At 41.2% G+C, this 19559-nt stretch overlaps 2 protein-coding genes across 8 annotated transcripts in view; one reads left to right on the top strand and one right to left on the bottom strand.

Moving 5' to 3' along the window:
* The window catches only part of POC5 (POC5 centriolar protein), a 35331-nt gene that overhangs the window by 11986 nt on the left and 3786 nt on the right, over positions 1 to 19559 (top strand). For 4 of the 7 annotated variants that reach the window (XM_083703218.1, XM_083703220.1, XM_083703219.1 and 1 more), the window contains 9 exons: positions 1596 to 1772; positions 3590 to 3706; positions 4311 to 4490; positions 5363 to 5525; positions 9990 to 10195; positions 10823 to 10936; positions 11597 to 11773; positions 14717 to 14851; positions 16934 to 17304. In XM_083703218.1, coding sequence (XP_083559344.1) covers positions 1596 to 1772; positions 3590 to 3706; positions 4311 to 4490; positions 5363 to 5525; positions 9990 to 10195; positions 10823 to 10936; positions 11597 to 11773; positions 14717 to 14851; positions 16934 to 17056 — 1392 coding nt within the window. In that variant the 3' untranslated portion in view covers positions 17057 to 17304. Of the gene's footprint in view, positions 1 to 1595; positions 1773 to 3589; positions 3707 to 4310; positions 4491 to 5362; positions 5526 to 9989; positions 10196 to 10822; positions 10937 to 11596; positions 11774 to 14716; positions 15500 to 15658; positions 17305 to 19559 lie in introns of those variants that run through there. The other 3 variants (XR_014556283.1, XR_014556284.1, XM_083703221.1) reach the window with 2 other exon arrangements.
* The window catches only part of ANKDD1B (ankyrin repeat and death domain containing 1B), a 29633-nt gene continuing 26065 nt past the window's right edge, over positions 15992 to 19559 (bottom strand). The window contains exons 14-15 of the mRNA XM_083703228.1: positions 18138 to 18269; positions 15992 to 17117 (exon numbers count right to left, since the gene is read on the bottom strand). Coding sequence (XP_083559354.1) covers positions 17059 to 17117; positions 18138 to 18269 — 191 coding nt within the window. The 3' untranslated portion in view covers positions 15992 to 17058. The remainder of the gene's footprint in view (positions 17118 to 18137; positions 18270 to 19559) is intronic.

Below are 19559 nucleotides of genomic sequence, written 5' to 3'. Positions count from 1 at the left end.
CCTGGGCGGACGGAACAGGCATTGCTTCACTGTCTGTGCCAGAACTTCCTGTGCGGTGTTGAGGCTCTGTTCCAACATCTGTGAGCTGTCCCTCCTCCTGGCTTTCCCTTCTTTCCTCCACCGCCACTTCCTGCCCCCCTTCCTCTGCCTGTCTCTCCTCCTCCCCTTCATTCTCCTTCAATACCATGACATCCTGCTACCACTAACACAGTGGCGATGCAAGGTAAGCTGGAAGCAAGAAGAGATGGTGCGGTCTGCCCACATCAGCTTGTGCAACTTCTTGTGCCAGCCCTCGGAACAAAATCCCCTGTTCTAGAAATGTTTCCTTTTATCACTGTTTCTGCTGGGTTTTTTAAGATTAAAGAACCAACCTTGATTGAGTGGCATTTGAACATATCTTTCGTGTGGAAAAAAAAGATCTTTTGATTTCAAAAGTTAGTCATGTCAGAAAGGTTGTTCCAAAAGGAAAGCAACTGAGAATCTGTGTGTAATAAACCCCAACGAAAGATATACTGTGCTGTTTTTTTAAATAGCAAAACCGCTTCAGAAGCAGCAAATTTAGACTGTAGGAATAGGTGGGGGCAGGACTTTTTGCCTACCCATTGTTTCGCTGTTCTAAGACACCCAGCCCCAGCTGTTCTTCCCCAGTGGAGCTTCGCGTGCAAATAGACAAGAGGACTCTGCTGCTCTAAATTCTTCTTCTAATATTGCTTTTCTGCTACCACTTTTTTTTTTTTAAGTGCTGTAGTCTCAGTGGCTGTGCATCGTGTCTAGTTAGAGGAAGGTTAGTCAATATGATATCCTCCTGATGTTGTGGGCTACAGTTCCCATCATCCACTTGATCACTGGCCAGCCAGCTGGGGCTGATGGGAGTGGTATTCCCAAATGGCACACATTGATGTCCGCTGAGAATAGAGCCTAAGGCTCCAAGTCCCTCTGAACAGAAAACAGCCTGAACTGCAGATTAGAAACCAAATTCCCTCCACTTGGAACTCTGAACAACAGCTGTCAAAATATAATTACACTCCTGCTTTCTTAAGATTGGATTACCTGAGTGAAACGTATATGAAAAAATTGGCATTTGAATGAGCTATTTGCATTGGACTCGCATATCAAAGCAAGTAAAAAAACAAAACCATCTGCCTTGTGTTTCTGTGATACTGGGCTCTTGTGGTCCAATGTTCTAATTTAACTGCTCTTCAGAGAAGGCCCTGCATAGGTTCTATGGATTCATGAATTTAGATGTTCAAAGCTGACACCTAAAAGTGAGCCAGCCATTTGAATGATTGTTCCATACTGCTTTTATATTGCTGTGCATCACCCTGATATTTTGCGGAAAGGCAGTATATAGATACTTTCATAAACAATAAATAAATGTCATGTACCAAAGAGCCTGAATGTGTGTTGTGGCATGTGAAAAAGATATGCTGTCCTCTTTCTGCTCGTACATACTTCTTAATGAAGCATTATCGTTTAACTTTTCTGTGGAATGTGGAACTACTTTCTATAATAGCAGTGTTACACTTCATTGTATGTGTTTGATGGGCTAGGGTTAGTTCAATTTCTTCACTAAACTTCCCCCTTTAATTCTTCAGACCAATGTTCTGACTGAACTGAGGAAGTGGAAGCTTCATTTCATTGAACACCACACGCTAGAATTGAGACAAGAAAGAGAGAAACATGCAGCCCATGTGAGACAACTGACCAATCAGATGGAGAACCTGAAGGAACTGCTGCATACATATGAAATTTCAATAGGGAGAAAAGATGAGGTAACACTTTTTGCTAATTTATTGTAACAATTCCTACAGTGTTGCAGATTAGCTGCTGGGCTAAGTTCAAGGTGCTGGTTTGGGTGCATAAAGCCCTATACAGCTTGGAACTAGGAATCTGAAAGATCGCATTGCCCCTTATATACCCAGTCAATCACTCTGTAGGTGAGGGTCTCCTGTGGACACCATCCTTTATCTTTATTCATTCCTTCATATCCTGCCTTTCCCCCAGAACTAGGACTCAAGACAGCTCACAAACACTAAAACAAATACAGTCGTACCTTGGAAGCTCCTGCAGCCAATCAGAAGCCGCGGAAGCCCTGTCAGGCGTTCAGCTTCAAAAAATAGTTTGCAAACTGGAATAGTCACTTTCAGGTTTGCAACGTTCGGGGCCAAAACGGGAACTAAGCTGTTTGACTTCCAAGGTACAACTGTACAGATAAAACACACATGGCTAAAAACATATAAAAGGTTATCATTAAAAAGAAACTATGTGAAAAAACCCTTTTAAAATGCAGATAGAAAACATGCATATTCACACTGAAACAGCAACAGTACAGCACACTATCAAGAGTTCTTTCCTTAAGAGCAATTGATTCCCCAAAACCTGCTGGAATAAAAGTCTTCACCAGCCAGCGGAAGGACAACAAGGAGAGGTCTAGCCTCTCTAGGAAGGGAGTTCAAGGCCTGGGAGCAGCCACTGAGAAGGCCCTCTCCCACGTTCCCACCAAACATGCCTGTGGGCAGATTCATGTGAGAGAATATGGTCCTTCAGATTGCCTGGACCTGAGCCATATAGGGCTTTATAGGTGATAAGCAGCACTTTGAATTGTGCCCAGAAACAGACTGGTAGCCCTCAGAGTTGTTGCAACAAGGGAGTTGTGTGCTTCTATCAGGTCTGTTCCGCCCAATGCAGGAATCAGGCCTTTAGTGTTGTGGCCCCTCCCCTTCAATATTGTACAGGCACAGTCTCAGCCCCTACTGAAGACCTTCCTCTTTCAACCAGCCTTTTGAGCTGAGATCTTTCTTGGTCTGCCTCAATATTGGAATTGATTTTAAGATGTTTTATCAATTGTTTGACACCCTGGCCTCCTTTGGGAAGAAGAGTAGAGTAGAAATTTAATTAATTAACAAGGAAAGGTTTACCTTTAGGCTGAATCCCTTTTTCCTCCTTGGCTGCTGAGATGATTCCTAACACCAAACCATTATGTCTTGTTCAGTTAATGTATTTGTGGGTTGCCAGCCATTTTCTTACTATTTGCTTATGCCACCATTGAATGGTGATTGGCATTGGGTGAGATGCCTGCTATGAAAGGGAACTGCAGGTAGTGCTTTAATGGCACTGTCTGTCAGATTTTTTTGGATCAATTTAAGTAAATTACTGTGTAAAGTAAAGGTAAAGGGACCCCTGACCATTGGGTCCAGTCATGGCCGACCCTGGGGTTGCGGCGCTCATCTCGCTTTATTGGCCGAGGGAGCTGGCGTACAGCTTCCGGGTCATGTGGCCAGCATGACTAAGCCGATTCTGGCGAACCAGAGCAGCGCACAGAAACGCCATTTACCTTCCCGCCGGAGCAGTACCTATTTATCTACTTGCACTTTGACGTGCTTTCGAACTGCTAGGTTGGCAGGAGCAGGGACCGAGCAACGGGAGCTCACCCCATTGTGGGGATTCGAACCACCGACCTTCTGATCGGCAAATCCTAGGCTCTGTGGTTTAACCCACAGTGCCACCCACGTCCCTAAAAATTACTGTGTAGCAGCTGATAAATGTCCTCTATGCATTTTTCCCATTTTCTTCACTTTGCTTTGTTTAGATAATTGCCAATTTGACACATGCAATTGAGAAACAAAAGGACAGAATAGAGCTAATGAAGAAATTCTCAAAGTGGCGCCTTCAGCATTTCATGGGCAAACAAGATGCCAGACATGAGGTAAACATGAATGTTGATAGTTGAATTTCTAAGGATTAGAACTCCTGCAGGGCCTGTCGATGAAGAATGTCTTGATTCTTTTAAACAAACAAACAAAATCCTTCCTTTAAAGTAAGATGAATAAAAAAACTGAACAAATCTGCAGTTTTCAGTCTGTCTTCTTGGAAACTGGTGCCCTCTTTTCCTTGAAGCAACTAACTGAGCTATCGACAGGTGGGGCAATGCAAAGGTAACATCTTGCACTGAAAAGATTATGCTTGGATCTTGTTCCCATGAGGCAATATGCATGGAAAAATTAAAAGGTATTTCATTAACCCTTTTTGCTACTCAGTAGCAACTAAGCATCTTTGTCTGAATTCTAACATGACTTAACACCAGCACATCCACTAGCCCAGCACTTGTTAGGCAACGCTGTGGGTTAAATATGGCAATATATATCCCAAAAACCTCTATCTTGCTTTTACTGCACTAGAAGAATGCTGGAGTGATTTAATCACAGCTTAGCCAGAGCAGATGAAAACCTGTTTTGTGCCCTGTTGACATAAGGCAGCTGACTAATGAATAGGAATTTCAGACCTGACACTGATTTTCACTCCTTCTCTAGATGTACACAAATAGACTGGCTGATCGGTTATATGAAATGGGTTTATTGAAGAAAGCTTGGGCAACTTGGCGCTCTCGCATCCATGTAAAATGGAAAGAAACTGTGGAAAGGGCTTGTCAATCAAGTGCTGAATCTGTACGTGTTTCGCTATCCAATACCTATGAAAGTCAACTTCAAGAGGTAAGGAAAATTCTAAAGGACTATTTTCCTGATGAACCAATTTTTAAAAAGGCATCATTTCTCCAGTGGAGCAGGAAGCAGTGTTTGTCCATACAGTGAAAGTATTTTAACTATGAGGGTTTACTATTTATTTTTAAGCCTTTGTTATAGTAAGCAGTATTGATGCCATAATAAAGTCAAACAGAAATTGGTCCTAGCTTTGGATTTTGTTATGGCTTCTGGTGCTTTATTTTGTTCAAAAGCAGATCTGATGAGACTGAGGAATTTAGCTTCAAGTGAGTTGTAGTAATTAAGTGTGCTGAGATTTCATAACATCCAAGTAGTGAGGAAAAGTTGAGTGATCAGCCTGAAAATCAGAGAGGCTATAAGGAATGTAAGAGAGACTTTGCTACCACAGAAGCATATATTCAGGGAGTTCACTGTAGTGTTTGTGGTCAAATGCTCAAAATAAACAGCTATTTGCTGTGTTGAAATGTTGTTAGTCATTCCAGGCAGTGTCATTTCACAGCTTTTAACACCAGCCTTGAAATGACAATTCAGAGCAAGGTGGTCTGCTCCTATGTTGAATGCCTATAGCCATCTCTCCCACCCCTGTCTCCATGCCACTTCTGTGCTATCGAGTTGCCTCTTCCAGCTATTTAAAGCTGCACCTGGCAATGTGAGTTGCACTCCAGTCCTCACTGCAGTTTCCGAGCATTAGCCTATTTTAAGTCTCTAATGGTGGTGGTGATATAGTTCTCCCATCTCCTTTTTGCCACAAAGGGGCCAGTACCCTGCAGTATATGTACCTAATCTCAATATCTCTCAAGACTTTCTGTAAGAGAAATGGCCCCCCAAATACACTTGTTAGACATCTTTTGTTTCCTTGCTAGTTAAATATTGCACTGGAGAAGTCGAAATCTGAGCTCATGGAAATGCAGAACAAAAGACATGATTATGAAGATGCTATGAAGAAGGCCTTCATGCGTGGAGTCTGTGCATTGAATCTGGAAGCAATGACCATATTTCAGGGCAAAGAGTTCAAATTTGACCATGGTAAGCATAACAAGGAAAGCAAATACTACCAGCTAGCATCAGCATGCTAGCATCAGGAAAATTAAAACAAAAAAAATTCCTTCCAGGTATCTGAAGAAGTGTGCATGCACACGAAAGCTCATACCAAGAACTAACTTAGTTGGTCTTTAAGGTGCTACTGGAAGGAATTTTGTTTTGTTTTGACTATGGCAGACCAACACAGCTACCTATCTGTATCAGGAAAATTAAGTTGATTATCCAGTCATACTGGAGGATAAATGGTTGAATCAAAACTGCAACACTGCATCAGTTCAGTTATTTACTATTGGAGGGCAGTGAAGGGAATGGGAAAGCCCATGCAGAGAGAAGCTCCATGTTTATATTTGATTATAAATGTGTAAACAGTTTAGTCCTTAAAGAATCAGTTCTCTAACAAAATGATCCTGTCTTAACAGCCCATAATTTCTGTTTTCCGCTTTCCTTTCCTCTATATGACCACTTCCTTCTTGCCTCCTTGAAATGCATTTGCAAAAAGCAGTGACTCTCTTGCTTCCCTCTCACCCACCCCTGGTTATTCCAAAGGAATTACTGTTTGCTGTGCTTCTAGAAGAAACAAATGTTAAGATGCCGTGATTGCACGTTTAAATCATCTTAAGCTAGTAGTGTGGCTATTAAAAAGTATTGTCATGGGACACAGTGATATCTAGGGCCTTCAAAAAGCCTGCAGCCACTGAATCAAGCCCTTTTTGTTATTCCACCTGCCATTGGCAAGGAAAATGAAGATCTGAGGGAGGTAGGGCCTGAGACACACCTTTGAAAGAGTGACTAGTGACTGGGTGCATTGAAGGGTCTGGAGCAGGTATGGAAAATCTCTTTTTTGGTCAAGGGCCAAGTTCCCACACAGGAAACCTTTTGGAGAGGGGTGGGTCACATGGCAGTGGTAGGCAGAGGCATAAGCAGATGGATCAGTAACTGTCTCTCTTAACTTTTTTTTTTTTTAATAATATTTATTAAAGTTTCAAAGAATTACAAAAAGAAAACAGAAAATACAAAATACAAAGAAAAATAAAAACAATTAAAAACAAATCAATCTTTCCATATCTTATCTTTCATTTACTTGTTTCCCTGACCTCGTCACACCTCCCTTTTTTGTATTATAATTCAGTTAGTTATTTCAGCAAATGCTTTCCATTTTTGCTTTTATCTTAATAATTTATTGTATCTTTACATTCTCACCTATTCTTTATCCAATTTCACTTAATTCTATAACATTACTGCAGCAGGAACAGTGGGGAGTGTGTCCTGGAGAAGGAACTACTGAGAGTCCTGAGGGCCTGATGCAGAAGCTTAGAGGGCCAGATTTGGCCCCCGGGTCTAAAGACTGTTTTGCCACCCACTTTCCCCAAATGAATTATGAACAGACTAATCATGAGCCTCGTGTTGGTTCCTAATGTTAATCCTCAGATTCTCAAAATGTGTCAGCTTCTCCTTTCCTTGGTTTAACAGAGCATATACACAACCCCTGATTACAATGTTAATGTAAAAGAGGCAAGGCTCATCCGTTCCTGGGTCATCTGACAGCTTCTTGTCCAATTTCAGACGGTTGCTGATGACCCAAAGGGGTTGGGTAACGTCTCTCTCTTCACATGACGGATATACATTCCTCCTCCTGCTATTTCTTGTTGCTAGATTTCCTTAAATAAAGGAGGTTGCTGTTTTCCTTTTCTTCTCAAGGACCACCATCAGAATACAGTCATATCTTGGCTCCCCGAATGAGAAAAACCGGAAGTGAGTGTTCCAGTTTTCGAACCTTTTTTTGGAAGCCAAGCATCCAGCGCAGCTTCCGCTGTTGTTTCCGGCTTGCCTGTACAACTGGAAACCAATTGGAAGCCGCACCTTTTTTTATTGAAATTTTTTATTGAAATTTACAATCACCAAATGTTCCAAACTTCCAAATGTTTTGGAAGTCGAACAAGCTTCTGGAACAAATTCCGTTCGGCTTCTGAGGTACGACTGTAGTAAAGGTAAAGGTAAAGGTACCCCTGCCCGTACGGGCCAGTCTTGACAGACTCTGGGGTTGTGCGCCCATCTCACTTAAGAGGCCAGGGGCCAGCGCTGTCCGGAGACACTTCCGGGTCACGTGGCCAGCGTGACATCGCTGCTCTGGCGAGCTAGAGCCGCACACGGAAACGCCGTTTACCTTCCCGCTGGTAAGCGGTCCCTATTTATCTACTTGCACCCGGAGGTGCTTTCGAACTGCTAGGTTGGCAGGCGCTGGGACCGAGCAGCGGGAGCGCACCCCGCCGCAGGGATTCGAACCGCCGACCTTTCGATCGGCAAGTCCTAGGTGCTGAGATAATTGAAATACTGTAATTATTTTTAAATCTGATGTACCTAGCTTGCCACAGGGTGTCACTCTAGTCCTAGAAAAAGCTTTATGGCAAGATTAACCGGAAACATTGCGTGTGTCTGCGGACACTTTCCAAGGTCCTCACCAGTGCTGTTTCATTTTTATGTGTCCCTTTGTCTCATGACTGCTTTATATATTAGCATTGGCCATAGAGTGACTTCATTTCTTGCCACATCTGTTTTCCCTCTGTTGATATTGGCAAACGTATACAGCAAGCAGGAAAGCCCAACAGCTCATACTACTTGCAAATGAACTTACTTGTGGGAAGGCATGCAAGTTTGACACTTCATTGGTGAAGCTTGAAGAGGACAATGCTTTCTCATATTCCAGATATTATGAGGAATGGGGGTGGAACTTAATTTCCCTGGGTAGTATGGTTTTGAACTGAACTTCTAAATAGAAGGCACAACATAACACAAGGTGTCGCTGTTTGTGGAAATATTTCTCAGGAAAAATAGCTGGTTGCACGTCCTTGAACAAGAGCAACTGTATTTAATCTTCCATTAGTTCCATTTCCAGTGATTAAAGGCATAGTTGGGAACAACTGATGGCCTTTTGATCCTGCTGAGTTCTGGAATAAGTTAGTCTGTAAAGTATATTTCCAATAGGTATGACGGCTCTTGCATTAATGTGTGTGTCACTGAACAAAACTCTTTTACTTCCTTAAATTTAAAGAATAGTTTCTGTCCCTCCCTTCTAGTGCCCATACACCACTTAGAGATCACAGGTAAAAGAAAATAAACCTAGCTTAACAGGCAAAAGTTTCCTTGCTTGCCCCTTTTGTTGGGATGTCTCTCAATAATTATTGCATACCACTGCCTCTCTCTTTGTTGAAACCCTCATCACAAAACCTTCCTCATATTTGAAGCAGCTACCATGTGAGATCATCATAGAACTATAGAGTTTGAAGGGACCTTATCTAGTCCAACCCCTTGCAATGCAGGAATTCTGCCCACTGCTGTCCCTGGGTGGGCTCAAACCACCAACCTTCTGGTTAACCAGACACCCAAGCCCATTGTGCCACAGAGCCCTTGCTCTTAATTCTTCACACACACCCCTGAAACTAAGCCTCAACTATGTATAACTACATTTTTATCTAGATTCAGGTAGGTAGCCGTGTTGGTCTGATGCAGTTGAAATAAAAAAATTGTCCAGTAGCACCTTATAGACCAACTAACCATGCACACAAAAGCTTATACCAGAACAAACTTAGTTGGTTTATAAGGTGCTACTGGACAATTTTTTAAATTTTTATTTCAACTTCATATTTATCTAAAAATAAATATTCCACCTTTTGGCCAAATCTGTTCTGAAGGCATTTTTACAGTTCTTAAAAACAATTAACTACTGTATTAAAGAAATACAAAATGTACTTCAGAATATAAAAGCAGTTCTACAAAGGGGAATGAGCAAACAATATACTTGGTAGCAGAAGGGAAAGGTAGGGGAAATTAAAATGTCAGTTTGATATGCCAAAAAAAGTTACAGCTTGGTTGTTGAGGGAGTTCTATAATCGGGGTGCCACAATTGAAAAGGCACTGCCCTGTGATTTTTGCCAACCTGATGGGGATGGTACCAAAGAAGGCTTGCACATTTTCTTTCCCTTTGCTTACTTCTGTACTTTCCCCTTTGTTCAGCTGGTCTGCAACTGTCATGGGGACCACTTAGAAAAGCATTTACCAATTGTGACGGCTTATAGCTTTTAGCAATAAAGATTTCATTCATTCAACTATCACGGGGAAAGGATCTGGATTTTTTAATGTATTGAAGTTGCTTGGTAAATTGCAATATTTATAGAGATAACAAATGATCAGCCTCTGTCTTAGAAGATCCTTCATCATATAGTTTTGTTGACAACGGAAGCTAAACTGAAGTAAATATGCTGATCTCTTTTTGCTGTGTCTCTAAATTGAATAGCACATATTAAGCAGTGTATGTAGTTTTTGAAATCTTCATACAGCTATATGGCTTCTGTTGAATTCAGTACAAAATGCAAAAATAAATAAATCACAATTTGTGATTTAACTCTTTCTATGCAATTCAGTTCTGAATGTTTGCATGCAATTTGTTTATAGTGGTTGAGCTATCAGATAGAACAGAACCTGGTGCTGGCACTGGTAGTTCTGGTGGTCCTACAGCAAAGCTTCCTACATCTCACTTTGATCGGCATTTACCCCCATCCTCCTCCTTGCCGCCGCCGCCGCCACCACCACCTCCTCCTCCTCCTTCCACTCCTCGTCCTCTAACTGCAGCTCCAGGCTCTGCTCCTGTAGAGGATCTGGTAAGTAAGGAAATGCAATCTATAACTTTGCGCAGGAGCAAACTCCTAGTTTCAGTAATTTTAGACATGTTTAAAATTTGGTGGACAATATAGGAAAAAGATCAGGAAAAGAATCAATCAGGATGGGTTATGCTAAGGTTATGCTGGTGATACAGGGCTAGGTAAAGGGTAAAGGGACCCCTGACCATTAGGTCCAGTCGTGACCAACTCTGGGGTTGCGGTGCTCATCTCACTTTATTGGCTGAGGGAGCCGGTGTACAGCTTCCACGTCATGTGGCCAGCATGACTATGCCGCTTCTGGCGAACCAGAACAGCGCACGGAAACGCCATTTACCTTCCCACCGGAGTGGTACCTCTTTATCTACTTGACGTGCTTTCGAACTGCTAGGTTGACAGGAGCTGGGACCGAACAACGAGCGCTCACCCTGTTGCGGGGATTCGATCCGCCAACCTTCTGATCAGCAAGTCCTAGGCTCTGTGGTTTAACCCACAGCGCCACCCACGTTCCGATACAGGGCTAGTCTCCTACAAAACAGGTTAATACATTGTGGAGATATTTCGGGCTAGGAAATTGGAGATACAGAACTTTTCATTGGACGGTTGCAACTTTCTCCCATTGCTTTGCAGTTTTCTTCTCACCACGGTCATGCAGTCACCTCCCAAACCAGATTAGACTCCGCTGCTATGGTATTGGCCTCTGGTGCTGCTACAGGGTCAGGCGTGGTGTCCATTCCAAAACTGGTAAACAAACCACATTATTAACAACAGAATGTACACTTTGAATGTAAGCTTTATGTTTGTATGTTTTATATTTGACTTTCTTAAGTAATATTTTATTTTGGATTGTTTAATTTGATGTTTTAAGGTAGGTTGTTAACTGCTTTGAGATTTTTTTCTTAAAAGTACAAAGTGGTATAGAAATGAAATGTATTATTTTATTATTATTTATTATCACTAGATATGCCAACTCAGAAGTGAGTTCCTTTGAGTTCAGTGGAACTGGGGGGTGAAATTCAGGAATATTAAAATACCCAGTGGCAGGCAAGAGAGGTGTGCCCTATTGCTAGGGCAATGCCCAGCCCTCTTTTTAGTCCTGTGTAGTGTCTGCCACACAGCAAAACAGTATGTGCCCTGTTGAGGCAGCATGGCTGCCTTTGAAATAAATTTGGCCCCAGACTCATGTAAACTGACAGTGAAACATTGAAGTCATCAGGTAATCAACTCTGGTTGGCTTTGCCACACTATGGCATCATGCTTCCTACATGAGATCAGATATTCTGGGGACCAAGCTACAGGGTAATAGTGTTTTTTGATGCACATAGCTGGTAAATAGTATCTGACTGTAAAAAGCACTGTGCACTATTCCCTGTGTAATTAAGATTTGTGTGTTGTCTGTCATAGTCCTCGGGTCGAGTTGTAACTTCAGCACAACAGAAGGCTGGAAGGACAATCACTGCTAGAATCTTCGGCCGGTCTGATTTTGCACTAAAGAATCGGATTTGTAGTAACCTAGACGTGTTGGGCGTTTCTCCTCCCATGAATTCTGTTGTTGTGGAAAAACATCATCCAGTCACTAAAGTAAGTCATGTAAAGTTTAAGTAATGTGTGCCTTTTTCCTTTTTTTTCTTCTGTGATTTAAATTTGGATTTCCTGTGTTGGTTTGAAAGATCAAGTACAAAATGTAGCTAGAGTGATCCCGTACACAAGCATAGATTATTTTAAATTTTGTATGGGAAGCAATAATATCCCTCTGTTTGTAGACACCTGAGTTTTCTTGATTTGGAAGCAAAAGGGACCACTTTCAAATAATGGTTTGTTACATAATTCAGGGAATACCCCAGGTACTCGGAAGTATGATTCTGTATATTAAAAGTAAAGGTGGGGATTAAAAAAAACTGGTAATGCTCACAATGAACAATTGTTTTTTCAATGCTCTTCAAGTAGATGGCATTTCTGATCTCGGTATAATTTACTTCTAACCCTTCTGTCAAGAGAGAGTGGCATGATCCACCCATTCCAATCTAAGCTATACTTTGCATCTAGTGCCTTCCCTGCCCCCCCACACTATATGCTGGTTTTGAGAACTATTCCTCTTATATTTGTGGTAATTCGAAGTAGCTGTTTCCTGTCTCTACTAAAAGCTAGAGGCAGGACTAGAATCTGATTGTTAACTGCTAGAGGTGACCATATGTTTGTTTGGTGTCTGGTCTGATTAGTACACCAGCAGTACTATGAGCAATTGTCTTGGGACATGGCAGTCCCTCCATACCTGTCCTGAAATCTTGTTGAACTCATACATACTCCCATTAAACCAGCTGTGTTTTTACTATATTTTAATCCTTCACCATGGACAGCAATCAGTCAGCCATGTTCTTGCATGATCAAGAGGTGATCCATAATGGTTCTGGTGAACATCTTAAGCCTTGTTTCCACAAGCAGCAAGAAGGTGGGAAGCCTCTTCCAAAGTGCAGGTGGGGGCTTGCATGTTGGAATGCTCCACAAAACCAGCGTTTATAATGCTGGTATGTCAAGAAGGCTAGGACTATTCTCTTTATATCTTGTTTGCTATGCCCAGGGAATTCTTGTTTTATAGGAGAATGAGCAGTTACATGAGCCCACTCCTGCAGCTGAAGCTGTTAGAGCCCAGAAAGAGGTGCTGCTGAACTAAAGACTGAGTTTTTGTTGCATCTTGCAAGCGTATCACTCTACAGGGGCCTTTTTGGAGTAGGACTAAACTATGGTTCTGTGTTACATGCAAAGTTCTTAGGCTTGTGTGCCGTTGTCTCTCCCCCCCCCCCCCCCCGACATAACCACAAGATGTTTGGGGCACAAGGAAGTCCATAAGCCTGAAGCTTGTGCATATACCATTGGACCATAGTTTAGCAGTATGTATAAACCAGGCCTTTGGGTTATGCTTTACAGCAGAACAAGCAGAAAATTGGGGGAAAATGGAGGAGGAAGTCCAAATGAGATAAATATTAAATATAAGGCCTTGAAACTGTAGGAAACCTTGACAAAGTTTGTTGGTTCTGAGATACCGAATGCCTTTTTTGCCGTAACTGATAAGAGACTTGGTATAAACTCTGAAGTTTTCAAAGGTGATTCTTAATTCCTTTTGGAGCTTCATGTTTGTTCTCTATCCTTTTCACCCTACTCCTTACCTTTCAGTACGTCGAAAGGTCAAGATGCCATTTGGACTCATGTTTTTTTCTCCTGCCAGTTTCCTTAAACTACAGCTTGTAACAAAGGTCATCTAAAGCTTTTTGAAAGCAATGTTATCTTGTCAATCACTATGTATGTTTTTGCGTTTAAGTGGACACATATAGGCAGGACCAAAGGCTATAAGAACAGGCTTGGCTGTACTATGGTGCTACTTTTCCTAATGATAATCTGTCAGTCAGACTGCTTGTCTGAGAAGACAGCAGGAGAGGAACATACTCCCATTTCTGCTGGAATCATTACTTTTTTTGCAACTTTTTCACTGAAGAGACTGTACAGCTTGAATACAAAGAAAGAATGTGAGGGGTGAGGGAACCTAGCTTACCTACTGTAGAATACATGAGGAGGGATGTTTGACTTGAAATTGAGAGTTCAAAAGTTTACAGTGCTTTTTGATGGGGAGTTTGTGAACAGGTGTGATGCATCATCTGTGCAGCCGCAAACCAGAAAATTCCTGGATTGAATTTCTTCTTGACTATGTGCTCTCCGTGTAGTGTTATTATTAATTTGTCCATTTATTAGATTTCTTACCTTTTCTCATAATGTCCCACATTATGGAATACACAATTATGAAAACAGCTACAGCCATAAAACAAGAAGGGGATAAAAGCAATTAAAACAGCTCCATTTTTGAAACAATCAAAAACAATTCCATATGTTAAAATAGTTAAAAATTGCTCCAATACAGATACAGACTGGGATATAATCCACTTTACAAGCATATGGAAAGAGGAAGATCTTCAGGAGGCACTGAAAATACAATGGAGTTGCCATCCATCTAATGTGTAAAAGGTTCCTGCCGCCACAGTAACCGTTTCTGCAGAGAGCTTAGAGAATCCACATTCTCCCAAAGTGACTTACATCAATAATAATAATAGGCATGGGCCAGGATCAGAGGCAGTATACTTCTAAATGCCAGTTGCTGTGGAGTGAGAAAATGGCTGCTGAGTTCATGCCCTGCATATGAGTTTCCCTCAGGCATCTGGTTGGCCACTGAGAATGGAACACGGGACTAAATAGGCTTCTGCAGTCTGATCCAGCAGGGCTCTTCTTCATTCTTAAAGCTTTTAAGTTGCTAGGTAGGACATTTGACTTTCCAATTTACAGAGAACAAATAGAAAAGTTACTAGTTGAGCAGTTGCTTTACTTTTTATTTGATGATCTACTGGAAACATTTTTTTAAATGGAAGTATTTTTAAGAAGTCTCTTTGAGTATCTGGTTTACCTTGCTAATGTTATGGACTTGTTTGAGATCATGAGATGGGACAGGAAAAATAACTGCTTCTTTCTTGTATGTTTCAGCAAACCATACCTCAAGCTACTGCTGCTAAATATCCTCGAACTTTGCACCAATTTTCTAATGCTATCAGCGCAAGGCCTTCAGGACACAGTGCGAAATCTCACTCCCAGACCCACAGCAACGTCCAGTCAATAAAGGTGGTTGACTAGGTTTACAGGTTAAAATGCTTGTATTTTACCTTGAAAACATGGAGGCAAATATTCTAGGTTACAGTTTAAAATGCTCCCTGATGTTTATACCCCAAGGATGCATCATGTTTTTCCTTTCACTAATAATAATATGTAAAAATGTTTTGAGGCTTAAATATAAAGCGCCTGAGTTAGTGCAATGTAGTTCTTTGTAACTGCAAATAAGGTCTACTTGAAATTCTTATTTTCTTAACTATTTTCTTAATGATTATTTAATGTTTTTAATAAAAGGATAAACTGAACTCTGTATATTTTAAGAAGCATGAGTATTTCTACTACATAAACATGAATAGTGCCTTACGTATATCTTTTATTATTCTGAAGCCCTAAACTGTTGATGTACCAATCAGACTTGAAATTCGAGGTGGCGGGGATGTTCCTCCATAATTTTTGCTGTCACCAAATGAGAAAACAGGGCAAAATACAGCCATGAGTAGTAGTACATTTATATACGTAATTTGAGTGAAAATGAAGGCTTTTATAAAGTAGTAAGAGAGAAGTAACGTCCCAGTCCTTTGTTTTCATGATAGCATGTTTTGGTTCCTCCCACTTTTAAAGGTCTCATAATGCACGCTTTCATGATGAATTTGATTTTTAGCAAAAATCAAATTCTGAAGAAGTGTGTATCTGAAGAAGTGTGCATGCACACGAAAGCTCATACCAAGAACTAACTTAGTTGGTCTTTAAAGTGCTACTGGAAGGAATTTTTTTTGTTTTGACTATGGCAGACCAACACGGCTGTAACTTGATTTTTAGCAGTTCTACTGGACCGAGGCCGTTTAGGGCTTTAAAGGTCAACACCAACACTTTCAATTGTGCTCAGAAATGTACTGGGAGCCAATGCAGATCTCTCACGACCGGTGTTATATGGTCCCGGCAGCCACTCCCAGTCACCAGTCTCGCTACCGCATTCTGGATTAATTGCAGTTTCTGAGTCACCTTCAAAGGTAGCCCCACGTAGACTGCATTGCAGTAGTCCAAGTGGGACATAACTAGAGCATGCACCACTCTGGTGATACATTCTTCCCTGTATGTGTACTCAGTTTCACACTTTTATGATAAAGACACAAAATGGAACATCTCCCATTGTTGTTGAACATCAGCTTCCATCAGTCCTGACTCTTGGCGCGGCAGATAGGAACTAGATTCAATAATAGTAATAATTTATGCCACCCATGTGACTGTAACCTAGTTTGACCATCGTTATTTATTTAGACACCACCCTTGCATATAAAATAGACATATGGTATACAAAAAATTTTACAGGTTCAATAAAATAGAAAATACCTTGAAAGCAATACAAAATATTAATAAAATGATGGTCTCATCTTGAAAGAAAAATGGTTGGACAGCTAAATAGGCCTGTTGCCATAAAAACATTTTCAAGAAACACCTGAAAATTAGTAGCTGAGAGTATTTCACAAAAGTGGACTGGCGACACCAAATGCCTGACTTCTAGGAGGACAAGAAATTGTTCTCCTCCAGGTGATCTCTGGTCAGGCTGGGATATTCTTGGCCCAGGATCCAAGGAGGCTTTTGTGGACATCTAAGGCACTGCATGCCAGTTTCCCTTCCCAAAGCTGACTGCCACTTCAAGCAGCAGCATTTTGAAAAACCACAGGAGGTTGCATTGAGACATAGATGGTTGCAAAAGCTTGGGTATGTACAGCTCTTTCAGCCCTAATACACAATTTGTATAATTTTGTACCATCACGCCATTCTGGGGGAAAAAAATTTGGTTTCCAAGTGTCTACTTGCAAAAATAAGAGGGAGGAAACTTTAAACTTTAGGAGGAAAAAATTATGCTGAAAAACGCTTTATACTGAAGGAACATCAGTTGTTCCTCATGTTAGAACCTTCAGATTATGAAGTTTAGATAAAATTCATGGCATTAAGTCTCAAGATTCTGTTAAGTATCTAGCGCAAAGTTTTAATTCACATGTCCACTATAGAATTGTTTGCCGCAAGAAAAATACATCGTATTGTCTTGCCAAAAAACCAAAAACCTTCTGTCGTACAAATATGTTTCAGTGCACTGAAATAGAAGTTTGGGGAACAAACTGGCTGCTTTTGAAGAAGCATCTTCTATTGAAAAATAAAAATGGCACCTGTAAATTCCAGCATATATGTAGTTTCCAGCTCTTTGGTGGATGAGTTCATGAAATTGCACATTTCTTGGATTCTGTGCCAGCATTATTTTCTGCTCTGATCTTCTCTGTAAGAGGAAATATTTGTGAGATTCCAGAAAACATGACATGCCTATAATATGTCAGATGTGAACGATTCATGTTCGTTTCTGCACAACGCACAATATTCAGTAGCCACCCAACCATCTGCTGTTAAAGTGAAACCAGAGGCAATTAAAGAACTTCTGAAATAGAAACAGGCACCCCCAAAAGAAAGTTGTTTGGCTTGCTTTCTTTTATTTAAAATGCTTTCAGTATGATTTTTATACCAGCTTCCTGCCATCTTGTTTCCTCTACTTGTCTTATATGTACTGATGATGTAGCTATAGCCACACCATGGGTATTAACCTTTTTAATTTTAAGAAATTGATGCTGCATGGGAATTTTTCATCTTTTTCTCACAGCCCAGGCTCCAGTATATCCCATCATTTCATTTTTAATTTTTTTTGCTCACGACTGCAAGCTCTTTCCCTCCAACACTGAAGCATTTAGGGCTCATCCACACGGCTGCTTGTTTTCTGCCTAGAAAGCAAGGGTCCAAGTGGTTTTCTGTTTGCCCCTTTGCTTTCCCCAGGAAAAGCCACTCTTAATAGTGCTCAATCAGAGCAAATGTCAATCCATGAAAAACCCAGTTGATGTTTGCTTTGATTCAGCAGTTAATAATGGGTTTTCCTGGGGGAAAGCAGTTGGACAAGCAGAAGTCTGGATGAGCCAATATTTTTGTTTTGTTTTCTCCCCAAGTAACAACCTTTTTCTCTTTAGAGATTAATACAGAATCAGAGAGGCATTCATGTTGTCAGCTCAAGCATTTCACTTTGCCAGATGGAATGACTGACCCTCTCCTCCCCCTATACACAGTTTTCGGGGTTCTTGTGACACACCCTTAGCCATTTTTGGGGTGTGTGTGGAGGAGGAGATGGGGGAAATCTCCATGGTGCATGCAGAAGACCTTGCACAAGGTTCTTGCTGACAGGACTTGTTAGGTAAATCCCACCCAAAGTCTTTGCTCTTTCAAAGACCAGATAGAATATCTTAATTTGATTGCTCACCAGCTAAATCTCTGAATCCTCCTTTTACCAGATCTTCATACAAATATTTAACTGGATTCTGGCCAGCCATTAGGACGCCATGCAACCAAATAAGAAGCATTCTGTGTCCATGTTCCTTGTAGCTCTTTTTTCCTAGGCAACAACATATGTAATGTTAACTATAGTTTTAGAAAGAAAAATGTTTTCACATGGGATGTTATCTCCCACTGGTGTAGGGATGCTTGCTTGAATGAGCTTGATACTCCAAGGCCCTCTGTTCACAGGGAAAGAAGAGGCTCTGTTGGGAGCAGGGGTTGTATAAAGGGTCTCTGTTTCAAACTTGCAATTCTTAGAGGGAGTTATCATTAGTCTCTTGTCAGCCAAAGATTCTCCAAGCACTGGAAAAGATGTATATAAATGTACTATGCCATAGGGAAGAAAGGGATTGATATTCCATACAACAAATTAGGGGAAAATACACTCCCGTAACCATGATAGCATGCTGCCAAACAATGAAGCAAGCAATACTTCCACCCCCCTAACCAGCAGATAAAAATAAAAACTCAACACCAACACCCCAAAGGCCAGAAAATTTGCACTGAATATAGAATCACCAATTTGCTGTGTGGGAGGACTGAGAGTTAAGGTGGACATTACGTGGGAGATGTAAGAACAGAAAACCCTTGCTCTTCTTTTTAACTGAAAAGTAGCCGTGGAGACTAAAAGGAAGGTGCTGCCTGACTCTTTCGTCCACCATTTGTCCACCTAAATTTGCTCTCCCCAAACTGCTTCACTGTCTGTATGGGGATCCTGTATCTTCTCCCATGTGGGAGAGAGAGCAGCTTCAATTTGTGTGGTGGGGTGCCCACCCCCAAAATGGAATGAAATGGTTAGGTATTCCCTCCCCCTTATTGTTCTTCTCAGAGATGCAAACGCAAATCTCATGTAACATCCAGTTTGGCTCTGGGAACGGAACCTTTTTGCATACTTGCTTCCACAACTTGAAAGCAACTTTCTTGCCACAAAAAAGAGCACCTTCTGCCCATCCCATTTCCACTTGGGATTTTTGTAAGCTACCAACATTCTGTTTTATTCCCTATCTCTTCCCAAGTTTATTAGACTAGGTGCTAAATGACTTACGGGGCTAACCTTTCCTTGTTAGTTACAATTTAGACATTACTCAGCGGTGAGAGGAAAATGCAGCTTAAGTGTGTGTTTGTCTTTTCATTTCCCCAGCTTGATTGCAGAGGTTGCAGGGTTCACATACTAGGAGGAAGAGTGCTCCCTTTCCTACTCATAGTTGAAATGGTTAAAGAATAACTTTTCCCACTCATGGAAATTGAACAGAGATCCTACTACATGTTTAAGTGGAGAATCATCACGTAATTGCATTAGGAACATGGCTTCACAATTGTCTACCCTTTTGCCAGATTGACGGGTGTT

Source organism: Podarcis gaigeae (genome assembly GCF_964106915.1).
Source record: "Podarcis gaigeae genome assembly, chromosome: 11".
NCBI lineage: Eukaryota > Metazoa > Chordata > Lepidosauria > Squamata > Lacertidae > Podarcis > Podarcis gaigeae.
This window is presented reverse-complemented; position numbering and strand designations above follow the sequence as displayed.